General features: G+C 50.9%; 1 protein-coding gene across 1 annotated transcript in view; it reads left to right on the forward strand.

Moving 5' to 3' along the window:
* Positions 1 to 13107, forward strand: part of Lrp5 (LDL receptor related protein 5) — a 77941-nt gene that overhangs the window by 59494 nt on the left and 5340 nt on the right. Inside the window, exons 16-20 of the mRNA XM_059263697.1 lie at positions 2138 to 2263; positions 5446 to 5682; positions 7810 to 7920; positions 9594 to 9830; positions 10620 to 10759. Of these exons, the coding sequence (XP_059119680.1) occupies positions 2138 to 2263; positions 5446 to 5682; positions 7810 to 7920; positions 9594 to 9830; positions 10620 to 10759 (851 nt within the window). The remainder of the gene's footprint in view (positions 1 to 2137; positions 2264 to 5445; positions 5683 to 7809; positions 7921 to 9593; positions 9831 to 10619; positions 10760 to 13107) is intronic.

Below are 13107 nucleotides of genomic sequence, written 5' to 3' on the forward strand. Positions count from 1 at the left end.
GGAGGAACACTGCTTAGTGGCTTGCTCCCATGATTTGCCTGCTTTCTTATACCGTCCAGGACCACCTGCCCAGGCATACTGCACAGGACGGGCTTTCCTGCATTCAATAATCAAGAAAATGCCCCCAGAGACATGCCCACAGGCCAATCTGTTAGAGGCAGTTCTTCATTTGAGGTCCCTTCCCTCTTCACATGACTCTAGTTTTTGTCAAATTGAGAAAAAGCTAACCAGCACAGTGGGTTCCAGGGGCTGAACTCAGGTGGCTCAGCTTGAACAGCCGGTTCCCTCACCTTCTGAGCCGCCACCTCTCTGGCCCTGTCATGATGTTTTAAGTAAGTTTCTGATTTTGTGTTGGGTGACATTCATAGTTAGCTTGGATGCATGCTTGTCATATCAACATGTCTCTTGAGCTGCCTTACGGTAATTCTACTGTGTGAGGAGGACCATGCTCAGTTGCCCGTCTCATGCAGCTTGGGTTGGTTGAGGCCAGAGCCCTTGACTTGGTCATCTGTGGTTTCTCTTGCTCAACCCTAGAGGTTGGGAATCCATAACCAAAATCTGTAGAGTAACATATGGAATACAAGTGCTTTGGGGAGTGAGTGGGGAGGTTAGGCAATCTGGTCAAAGCTGGGTTGAGCTCTGAAGCAGGGAATTAGCCACCTGGGTTGGATAGCAGCAGGTTTTCTGTCCTCTGGGTCACTGGGATCCTGGGGAAGTGAGCTCTCTGGACAAATCGTTTCTGCTCAGTCTGTGTATCTGCAGATATAGGGTAGAACATCTGCATTCTAGCCAGGCACGTTGGTGCACACCTACAATCCCAGCACTCAGGAGGCCAAGGCAGGAGAATCGTAGCAAATTTGAGGTCAGCCTAGTTTAGATAATTAGTTCCAGGCTAGCCAGAGCTACATAGTGAAACTCTGTCTCGGTAAACAAAGCTAACAGGATATCTCTGTTCTCCTGGCTTCTTGCAAAGTCACAGGCTCCTAGATGTCACAGGCCTTCAGAATGACCATGGAATAGTTGGAATGGTGACAGCTCTTGCCTGATAAGATCCTCAGAAAGCCAGTCACTTTATAGCTGAGGGGACAGAAGAACCAGGTAGCCTTTAGTGAGCCAGGGTAAGGACTGGAATGTCCGTGTGGAGACTTAACGTGAGGTGTACCAGGTAACTGAAAGGACTGGATGGCCAGGCCAGGGCCCTAACAGGCTCCCCTAGCTGCCCTGGCATGGACCAGGCCTTAGTTCACTGGAATGGGCTGGAGCTGAGCAAGCAATTCTCAGGAAAACCACAAATTAGGGGCAACCAATCAACAGGTGCCCCCCAGCCTCCTGCCGGCCCAGCAGGTGCTCCCTTCTGCTGGCTCAGCAAGCACCCCCAAGCCCCTTCTGCTGCCTCAGCAGATGTCCCCCAGACTTCTGCTAGCTAAAGGTAGCTTTCCTTACCCTCTCATCAACAAGCCCATAGACAGTAGACCCCACCACCACCACCAATGGGACCCTAACCACTACAGCCTCCCACCAATCAACTCCCAGACTAATCTTCCCTCCACCAATCAGCACCAGATTAATCCCTCCTCTCTGGAATTCCCCTAACTCTGCTTAAAAGGAGCTTGCGACCCCCCTTCGCTATTTGCCACCCCATCATGCTGGAAATAAACGCTCTTGCTAAATTGCATATGTGACTATTGGTCTTTCTTGGGGGTTTTCTTGGACCCTAACAGTAACAAGGACAGGGAATTCTCGGGTAAGCTCTCTTCAGGGATGTGGCAACATGACAGCTGTGTGTTCACAGTATAGCAGTGCTGCCAGACTCCATTTATTTAAAAAAATACTTTTTATTTTTATGTGCATTAGTGTTTTGCCTTCATGTGTATCTGTGTGAGGGTGCTGGGTCTCTTTGAACTGAAGTTATAGATAGTAGTGAGCTGCCATGTGGGTGCTGGGGATTGAACCCTGGTCCTCTGGAAGAGCAGCTAGTGCTCTTGACCTCTAAGCCATCTCAGTTTCCATATTAGTATTGATCAACTGGGCTGCTGAAGGGATCAAGTGAGATGGTCTTCTATAGGTGTCTGGACACAGTGAGCCCTGAGGAGGAAGGGAGAGCCTGACCTTACTCTGTCCTGCTTTGTCCCTACAGCAGCCCATCCGTGTGCCCGAGACAATGGTGGCTGCTCCCACATCTGCATCGCCAAGGGTGACGGAACGCCACGGTGCTCATGCCCAGTCCACCTCGTGCTCCTGCAGAACCTGCTGACCTGTGGTGGTAAGTGAGACCTTGATGCCTTCTGTTGGGACTTTTGAGTAGGGAGCCACCGCACTGCCCTGCATGCTTTAAGATGACAGTCCCTGTGGCATCGAACCTCCAAAGCAGTCATTTCTTTACTTACAGCCACCCCTCCCCCTTTTAACACTTGCGTGTGTGCTTTTCCTGCATCTCACAGATTTTTAATAAGTTGTACCTTAGTTTTCAGATCTCTAGATGAGTGTGTGTGTGTCTCTGTGTGCACATGTGCTGTGGAGGCCAGGGGTTAATCTAGGCTGTTATTCCTCAGCATCCACCTTGTTTTTTTAGACAAGGTCTCTCACTGGGATCTGGACTTGACACTTAGGCTAGGCTGTCTGTCCAGTGGCCCCAGGGAACCTCCTCTTTCTGCATCCCCAGCACTGGAATTATGAGCATGTGCCACCACACCTGGCTTTTCACACTGGGTGCTGAGATTGAACTCAGGTCCTTAGGATTGTGTGGCATGTACTGATCCCCACCCCGGTAGTTGAAATATTTTAAAAAAAACCTTGAGAGACATTTTCTTCAGTCGTGTATTGTTTAGAAGTGTGTTGTGAGGTGCAGGTTGGCTCAATGGTAAGTGTTCTTGTCTGGAAGGATTTGTTTGGTCTCTAGATAGTTAGGAATGTCCCAGCTATCTCTGCTCCGATTTCTCCTTTAATCCCACTGTGGTCTGAGAGCTTCCCTTGTGAGATTTCTGTTCTTTAAATATAACAAAGTGCTTTATGGCTGCTATGTGTTCTGGACTCTGTCTTGGTGAGTGTTTTATGTGCCCTTGAGAAGAATGGGGATTCTGTTGTTGTCAGGTGGAATAATCTAGAAAGATTTATTAGATCCAGTTGATTGATAGTACTAATCAGTCATCTTTATCCTTCCTGACCACCTAGTTCACTGTCAGTTACCGACAGGGTTGTTGGATCTTAGATTTTAAATAAGATTTATTTCGGTTTTATGTGCATAAATGTTCACTTGCATTTATGTCTATGCACCACATGCCTACGGTGTCCATGCGAGCCAGAAGAGCATATATCCCTTGGAACTAGTGTTACAAGCAGTTGTGAGCTTCCAGATGGGTGCTAGGAGCTGAACCCTGGTCTTCTGCAAGAGAAGTCAGAGCTTTGAACTGCTTTTAACATCTCTCTAGTCCCTGTAGTAACAGATTTGTGCTTCTGACCCCCCCCCCCCCCATATTCCTTTCCCCCGGGGCTGCATGGTTGTGATGGTGGTGTGTCATCTAGAACCAACACAAGGACTGGTTCTGACCTCTAAGATGAGTGACTTTCAGATGGACACTTGCCTTCTGTGAGCTCTATGTTCCCCTCTATGAGACTGAAAGCATCTGCCTGGCAGGCTGGTTTCCTTTAAGTAACAGAGCACTTGTGGGGAATGGCTATAATAAAAAAATGATAGTCTTCAATGCGCCGTGATGAAGCCTGCCCCCAGAGTGACCTGGGCATCCCAGGTGGCCTGGGCTGCATTCTACCTTGATTTTTCTCTCTGAGCTCCTGGGAGGGTTCAGCTTCATCCTTGCCCATGATCTCCCCTTCTACGCTTTGGACTTTGGCTGAGCACATGGACACTTGTTCTTTTAATGGCTAGTCTTGCTCCTGACAGACTGGCTGTTGCCCCAGGAGCTCAAGGACTAGCCTGGCTTCTCTTTTTTTTTTTTTTTTTTTTTTTTTTTTGGTTTTTCGAGACAGGGTTTCTCTGTGTAGCTTTGCGCCTTTCCTGGAACTCACTCTGTAGCCCAGGCTGGCCTCGAACTCACAGAGATCCGCCTGGCTCTGCCTCCCGAGTGCTGGGATTAAAGGCGTGCGCCACCACCGCCCGGCTAGCCTGGCTTCTCTTATACTGCGTGACACATCAAACTGTAGATTTTGGCCAAGAGCAGAGAGACATTTTGTGTCTGTCCACTCTCTTTCACTTCTGGTGACTTACACAGACTTGTGATCTGAAGATGTTGCAGTATGGCTCCCATAGATGCCCGAGCCTCCCTGCCTAGGGAGGGGCAATGCACCCAGGCCTGACTCTCCACTTGGGAACACGTGTCCCTCTGTCACTACCCCACTGTGAGACTTCAAGTCTCTTCTTTTGGTTTTTTGTTTGTTTGTTTGTTTGGTTAGTTGGTTGGTTTGATTTTTGAGACAGTGTTTCCCACAGTCCAAACTAGCCTTGAACTTTTTAATGTAGACAAAGTTAACCTTGAAGTCCAGATCCTTTTCCATCTCCCAAGTGCTATGATTACAGGCATGTGCCTTTACACTCAGCTTGGGGGCCCTTCTCACAGCCCGAGAGATGTGTGTCTTCTACACAGACACTTTGCAGTCTTCTGCGGCCACTCGTCTGGTCCCAGGATGAAGGGCTTGCTGAGGTTCTTAAATGTGAGCCCTGTTTCAAGACAAGAGCCAGGCGGCGCAGGGCCTGAAATGCTGCAGTGTTTCAGCGGCACAGCCCCATCGCTCCCTCTGTGTGGCCTGCCCTAGCCACAGGCCCCTGTCTCTTCTCCATAGCCCTGTCACTCATGCAGTGGCACCTGGGTGTAGAGAGGAGGAGAAGCCAAGAAACTCCTCAGGTTTTCCACCCTGTCTACTGTGGTGGATGTCAACGATTGCTGCTTGAATCAAAAGTTCCCAGTCAGTCCATGCTCTTTACCATAGAAAACAGACATGTGGGGGCTCAGTGGGTGAGGACACTTGCTCTGAAGGCATGACCACCTGAGTTTGTATCGCCAGTAGCCATATCAAAACAGGAGTGTCACTGGGGTTGCTGGCTGCCAGCCTAGCTCTAGGTTCAGTGAGAGCCCTTGTTTCAAAGGAATAAGGTGGAGAGTGATAGAGAAGGATGCTATCCATGTCTGCGTGGGTGCATGCACCATACACGTGCACAAACGCTAAGAAAGAAGAGATGTATTGAGGATGTAGAGAACATGAACAAGGCCCTGGGTTCAGTCCTTAGCACTGTGTAAACCAGATTTGGTGGTGCACACCTGTAATCCCTGTACTCAGGAGGTAGAGGCAAGGGAATCAGAAGTTCAAGGTCATCCTCGGCTACACAGCAGGTTTGAAGCCAGCCTACTACACGGGAGCCAGTCTCACGGCTCCCTGCAGTTGTGTGCTTCCCTGGGCAGAACCTGCGTGACTGTGTCCCCTTCCGTCTCCCAGAGCCTCCCACCTGCTCCCCTGATCAGTTTGCGTGCGCCACTGGTGAGATTGACTGCATCCCTGGAGCCTGGCGCTGTGACGGCTTCCCCGAGTGTGCCGACCGGAGCGACGAGGAGGCCTGCCCAGTGTGCTCCGCCTCCCAGTTCCCCTGCACTCGAGGCCAGTGCGTGGACCTGCGCCTGCGCTGCGATGGTGAGGCCGACTGCCAGGATCGCTCTGATGAAGCTAACTGCGATGGTGAGGCCCTCCCCTCCCCACCCTGGCTGCCATCTCCCACCCAGGCCCCGCCAAAGCCATTTGTCCTTCCCTCCTGTACACCAAGCATGAGGTTCCATCTTGCCTTCCTCAAGTAGGGGTGCTAGAAGACAGCAAGAGGCAGGTCCTCTTGATGGGAACAAATAAAGTGAGTTTTAGGTACAACCTGAAGAAATGCTTCTGCATGACCCCCCTCTACCCGAAGAAATGCTTCTGCATGACCCCCCTCTACCCGAAGAAATGCTTCTGCATGACCCCCCTCTACCCGAAGAAATGCTTCTGCATGACCCCCCTCTACCCGACTGGTGGGGTTACCTTAAAGACAGGCTGAGAATTTGTCTCATATTTCCACATTTGGTAGCGATTTCTACAGAAACTCAAGATAAATCCAGTAGTCAGCTAGGTGTTGCCATGGCTCACTCCCTGTTACAGTCCAATCTTCAAAGGCAGTGTTGTGCGACATTGTACAATCAGTGGCATAACACTGGCCACCTGGGCCACTTGGACCAGCAAGATCTTCGTAGATACATAACTATATACTTTTTGCTTATTTGTTTATTTTGTGTCTGAGACAGGGTTTCCTGTAGCCCAGGATAACCTTGAGTTTGTTTTGTAGCTAAGAATGGCCTTGAACTTTTTGTTTTTTTGTTTTTTGAGGCAGTTTCATTATGTAGCTCTGGCTGTCCTGGAACTGACTCTGTAGACCAGGCTGGCCTTGAACTTTAGATTTTTCTGTCTCTACCTCTTGGGTGCTAAGATTATAGGTGAACACTACCACAAGCTGTCTATGCTATGTTGAGGATCAAACCCAGGGTTTCCTGCATGCTGTGCGAGCAATGTCAACTGAGCTACATTCTCAGCCTTTTCTTTAAGGATGCACGTGCATGTGGTGTGTGTGTGTGTGTGTGTGTGTGTGTGTGTGTGTGTGTTAGGCACCTATGTGATAGGGCATGCTTGTAGAGGTCAGAGAACAGCTTGCAGATGTCAGTTTTCTCCTTCAGCCGTGTGGGTCCCAGGAATCAGGTCATCAGGCTTGGCTGTAGGTGTCTTTGTCCACTGTACCAGTGGTTCTCAGCCTTCCTAGCAGCAACCCTTGAATACAGTTCCTCGGGTTGTGGTGACTCCCAACCATAAAATTCTTTTGTTGCTACTTCAACACTGTAAATTTGCTATTGCTACTGTTATGAATCTTAATATAAATATCTGACATGCAGGGTATCTGATATGTGAGCCCTGTCAAAGGGTTGTTCGACCTCAAATTGAGAACCTCTGCACTAAGCCATCTCACTGGCCAGCCTTTAATTAAAAAAATTTTTTTAATTCAATTTTATGTGTATGTGTGTTTTGCCTACATGTATGTATGTGCACATGTTCATATCTGGTGCTCCCCTAGGACAGAAGAGGGTGTTGGATCAATTGGATCTGGAGTTACAAATGACTGTGAGCTGCCATGTGGGTGCTGGGTATTGATCTCAGGTTACCTGGGAGAGCAGCCAGTGCTCCTAATTGCGGACATGTCTCCATCCCTCACTGGCCCTTGTCTCCTTTCCCAGGACAGGCATCTGGGGCATGTCAGGAGGGGGTCCAGATGGGTGGTTGTGGGAAATGATGCCTAAGCACCACATGTTCCTCAGGATGCTGTAACTCAGCAGATTTCCCTGCCCACTCTCCTCCCACATGTTAGAGGAGATGGTCTTGGTCCCCACAAGTGTGACTTCCACCTTCATGCCCCAGCCCACCTGCACTGAGGAAATGACATTCCTGCTGACTCCACTTCCAGCCCCACCTGCTTGGTCCTGGACCTGAGGTTGTTGGTTCCTGCACGTCCCTGTCTCTGACTTGGGCTACATGCCTCCTTGGGGCAGGCTGGCATCACGGTCTCTTCCTTACTGTCGTGTTCATGTCCCTGTTCACTCCGGCACTGAACAGACCTTGGAACAGGGGTTGTGCTGGGGTGAGATGGAGTCTTCCATGATCTCCCTAGCTGGGTCCTAGAAAATGTTCTTGCTCTTGGCTCCAAATCTGGACTCAGACCTCTGTGGTTGGGGCCCGGCACAGCTGCTGCCCTCCAGCTCCTCTGAGCACGGCCTCTTTCTCCCGCACGCACAGCTGTCTGTCTGCCCAATCAGTTCCGGTGCACCAGCGGCCAGTGCGTCCTCATCAAACAGCAGTGTGACTCGTTCCCCGACTGTGCTGACGGATCTGATGAGCTCATGTGTGGTGAGTGCTTCCAAGCAGGTCCTCCAGTGGCTTGGGGTCTGGTGTGGAGGTTGGGTAGGGCTGTGGGACCTGAGGCACCTGGGAAGTTTCATTTAGCGAGTGTTCTAGCTCTGTTTTTGTGGCTGTGATGAAATGCCCTGAGAAAAGCAACCTGGGGAGAATGGGTTTATTTGGCTTCCATCAGTTCCAGGTTCCGTTCCACCACTGTGGGCAGGTGAAGCCGGGGCTTGATCACAGTCAAGAGGAGAGAATGAATCCACGCATGCCTGCTAATCAGCTCTCTTATACCATTTAGGACCCAAACCCAGTAGTTTCTCACAGACACACCCACGGGCCAACTTGATCTAGACTATCCTGTGCTCAGACTCTCTTCCCAGGTGATCCTAGATTGTATCAGGTTGACAGCACTTAGCCATCAGAGAGAGGCAGCAGCTAGACACGGAAGCTGAGCTGTGGGGGTCCTAACTGAGGATGGAGTTCTGGCAAGGCCGGAAGCATGGAGACAGGCCCCCTGGGCAGTCTGCTTCACTGAGCTAGTGTGCCTCAGGCCTGAGTAGCAACCACACTTTTACCGCCGGGCTCTTACTTGGTACCATCTGCCTCACAGCCAGGAGCCCTGAGCTTGCTTGTGGCCTAAGAAAAGAGAAATGTGTACATTTTACACATATTACATATATGAATATGTACATATGTATATATATGCCATACATGACCCTTGAGTAACGTGGAGTAATGCCCAAGCCTGTGAGGAGTGTCAGTGCTGGATAACAGGTGGGCGGGACAGTCAGGGAAGGTTTCCTAAAGGCTGCCAATCAGACAGGAAGGAACTGGAACTCTAGAGAGGATGTCATGCTTTTCTGCCTGGGGCTACTCCATGTACCACGTGGGGACCAGAGCTTAGCCCTCTACTGCTGGAGAGGAGGGCGTATTGGGAGAAGGAAGTTTCCTCATGGACTCAGAAACCGTCACAGCTTAGATGCTTTGGGCACTGACTCTCGAGTGGCCTGGCTTAGATGACAGTTGGGGTTGCTGATGTCCCCTTTCTTCTGCTGGGCAGGTGCCCCATCTGGTAAGGTCTGTACATGGGCTGCTATAGGCCTGGTGTGTTTGGTGACACTTCCCATACTCAGGCTCCATCTTCTGAGACAAAGCTTTTTCCCCAGCTCTTTCGTGTTGTGGTCAGTTAAGAAGGAATGGAGTTGATGTCTTTGGGAATGTTGGGTCCCAAGGTAAATACACTTTGCCAGCTGAATCAGGGACATGTCTTTCACGCTCTGGTGGCTTTACAATTGGGATGATACAAGAGCTGCTCTGCCCCCAATAGACACCTATAGACTTGTACCCAGCTGCGCACACCCGACTCCAGATCACCCCATTCAGCTCTCTGACACCATGACGTGGGCTGACTCGGTAATACTTGCTACCAACCCCCACCAAGCATGCTGCTGGGCAAAGCATGTGAGCCCAGTTCAGGCCATTGGAAAAGAGGCAGAGAAAAGGGGCGAGCCCTCTGGCAGGTCCCAAAGTGAGCTAGCTGTATCCCATGTCCCTAGCTCATCTGCTCCTTCCTGCAGGTCCTGGGGTTCAGGCAAAGGCAGCCCCTCTAGGGCTCACAGCATGTTCTCTGTGGGATGCTGTCACTTTGGAGTTAATGTGAGTGATCTCTCCAACAGAAATCAACAAGCCACCCTCCGATGACATCCCGGCCCACAGCAGTGCTATCGGGCCTGTCATTGGCATCATCCTGTCCCTCTTCGTCATGGGTGGGGTCTACTTTGTCTGCCAGCGAGTCATGTGCCAGCGCTACACTGGGGCCAACGGCCCCTTTCCCCATGAGTATGTCAGTGGAACCCCTCACGTGCCCCTCAACTTCATAGCCCCAGGTGGTTCACAGCACGGCCCCTTCCCAGGTAAGGAGCCCGAAGCGTTCTCTCTGTAATGGAGGTGGTTTGGTTGAGTTGTCTGGGAAGAGCCTGGAGAGTCACCCACAGAAATACAGTTTGTGTTTGCAGGTGCCCAGGGGGGACGCTGTCTGCTTCAAATCCTATCAGTAGCTTGGTGTGCCCATCTTTGGGCCTTATGAGGGCTGAAAGTGCCTGTTTACTCTGGGGCCACAGTGGAGACTGCCCGAACCTATACAGCCTTGGCTTCCTCTCTCCTGACCTATTCTGTCTTCCTTGAACTGCGGTGTCCAGAGGTCGATGCAACCTCTGGTTCATCTTGGGGGTAGAGGGCAGGACTTGGCAGGGCCTGCAATGGTATCACCATCTCAACATTCTCGGGATACCTGGGCTCTGCCTGTGTGGTATGCTCTGTATTCAGCCCCTCCAGGATTCCCTTCTGCAGGCTTCCCAAGAGTTACTATGAGTCTGCATTTTTTTTCCCCCTGAGACAGGGTTTCTCTGTGTAGTTTTGGTGTCTGTCCTGGATCTCGCTCTGTAGACCAGGCTGGCCTTGAACTCACAGAGATACGCCTGGCTCTGCCTCCCGAGTGCTGGGATTAAAGGTGTGCGCCACCACCCCCCGGCCAAGTCTACATGTTTTATAGAGACCTGGATAGCTCGCCCTAGATATAGCCAAAGACCTGCAGGAGGTAGAGACAGTGTCAACTGGGACACATTCACCTGAGTAGGAGTTCATGGGCATCAGGACCTGAGATGGGAGTTTGCTCATTCTGACCTGCCTTGCATTCCCTACAGGCATCCCATGCAGCAAGTCCATGATGAGTTCCATGAGCCTGGTGGGGGGGCGGGGCAGCGTGCCCCTCTATGACCGCAATCACGTCACCGGGGCCTCATCCAGCAGCTCGTCCAGCACAAAGGCCACGCTGTATCCACCGGTGAGTGAGACAGGCGGGTAAATGGGTGACAGTGGGAGACTCCCATCAGTGCTGGCTCCGGGGACTTCCTGGATAGAAAGAAGATCTTTCCAGAGTTGGTGATTCTTCCAGAGAACAGTGGTGTGTGCTCCATCCTGTTTGTTTTTCTCACTGATGGCATTGTTTTCTGTCTAGAAAAGGCCGACTATCGAGATGGTCTGTAAATGACGTATATACAGAAAGGGATGTGACTCAGTCATAGAGTGCCTTGCATGTACAAAGCTCAAGGTTCCGTCCCTAGTTCAACACAGACTGGGGCTAGCAGGTATAGAGGTGGAGGCAGGAGGATTGACAACCCAAGGTCATCCTTGTTGACACAGGAGTTTGAGAACAGTTTAAAATGCGTGTCTTCCTGTCTCAAAGACCAAAATAACACCCAGCTGTGTCAGTACATACTCTTAATCCTAGCACTCAAGAGGCAGAGGCAGGAGGATCTCTATGAATTCAAGGCCAGCCTGGTCTACATAGTGAGATCTGGGACAGCCCAGACTGCATAGGAAGACATTGTCTAAACAAACAAACAAAAACAATCAAACAAAAATATCAAAGACAAAACTCAAAGAAGAAAAGAAATACAGGAGCAGCACCTTCCTCTAATTCCACAGTGATTCCCTGGACTTTCTGGCATCCAGGTGGTGTTCTCCCTTTGCTGTGGTCTTCGGTGCCTTGCTGGGCCTGTCTAGCTCAGGTGAACTTCCTTACACTGTCCCTTCCGGGAATATCTGTGCTTCACCACCACGACCTCAGTTTCTTGAAAACAGATGATTGTCTCCCAAAGACAGACAACCAGGCAGGATGATTTTTGTGGCCAAAATATTCTCTGGAGCTTTCATCTGAGTAGGATAGGGGGCTGGCTCCCTCCCAGCCACACTCTACGGGGAAGGAATTGCAGAGAGTGACTGACCAGCCCTCTCCTGTGACGGGATGCCCTCCCTGAGGCAAGCTGAGGAGGAACCCTGTCTCCAAGAGTGCAGCTTCAGAGTGGCTTGCTGCACCGTATGATTCTGTATGTACTGCTTCTCCCATACCTGTGGGGACACATGCCAGCATCCCCTCCCCCTGCAGATGTTCAAAACTGCAGATGCTGTCAGACGTACACACACACAGGTTTTTCCCTGTGCACACAGACCTGTGATCAAGTTTAATTTATATCTTAGACACAGTTAGATGTCTGTGACTTAATAAGCCTGAATAATCATAATAATATCCTGCAGTAAGTTATTACAGGACTGACAGGATGCTTTAGCCGGGGGAAGGTGCTTGCCACCAAACCTGCCAATAGGAGTTCAGATCCTGGACCCCACATGGTAGAAGAAGAAAACCAGTTCTCTCAAGCTGTCTTCCGACCTCCACACGTGCTATAGCGCGTGTGCCCTCCCCCAGTGAAGAAAGAGATGTAATAATTTTTTTATGAAAGAATTGGGTGGTGGTGGTGGTGGTGGTGGTGGTGGTGGTGCACACCTTTAATCTCAGCACTCAGGAGGCAGAGGCAGGTGGATTAGAGTCAAGACAGATATTAGTATTTTCAGGCCTGGGTTAGCTATGGCATCAAACCCTAGAGGGCAAAGCCATAGTGAGGGGGCTGCAGTAACAGTGTCCTTGGAGACCTTGTTGCTGGACTGTGTGCTCCATAAGCACTTCGCTTCCCCAGTTCTTGTAGCTTACACAAAGGCAAGGCCAGCCCCTTGTGCTTCTTGCAGGGTCTCCCCAGGGAGCCCACATTGCCAAGGGTTCACCCCTCCCCTTCCGGGTGTCCCTTGTCTGTGTGTTCTCATCTCCTTATCATGCCTTCCCTCGTCCTGGGCGGATGGGGTGGAGGACAGTGTTATCTCTGGGTGACAGGACAGGAGCTGAGTCTTCTGGAAGCTCCAGAGCCTATTTTTAGGGGCCAGCTTCTGGAGTTTAGAACGTCTGTTCTTGCACTGTCTGCAGCCTCACGTACCCATTTGGCTGGCAGGGATAGCACAGAGCTCCCCTCCCGTGAGTTAAAGTCCTGTGCTAAGAGGCCGGAGTGTATCCACTGCTCCTCACAGTGGGTTCCCCAGGCAACTCCGGAGCCAGCTCTTCAGAAGTAGCTCACTCTCTTCAGAGAGCACAGAAGGGAGGCAGAGGAGCCCAGGCCTCAAGCACCTCCCGGAGGCACGCCCTGTGAGTTCGCTTGGCATTGTTACTGTATTTTGAGACTGGACCTTGCTCTGTCACCCACAGTGGCCTTGAACTCATCTTCCTGCCACAGCCTCCCAAGTGCTTGAGATTACAAACGTGCTCCGCCACTCCCAGCTTTTGTAGGAGGCTTTTTATGCATGTTC

Source organism: Peromyscus eremicus, chromosome 1, assembly GCF_949786415.1.
Source record: "Peromyscus eremicus chromosome 1, PerEre_H2_v1, whole genome shotgun sequence".
Lineage (NCBI taxonomy): Eukaryota > Metazoa > Chordata > Mammalia > Rodentia > Cricetidae > Peromyscus > Peromyscus eremicus.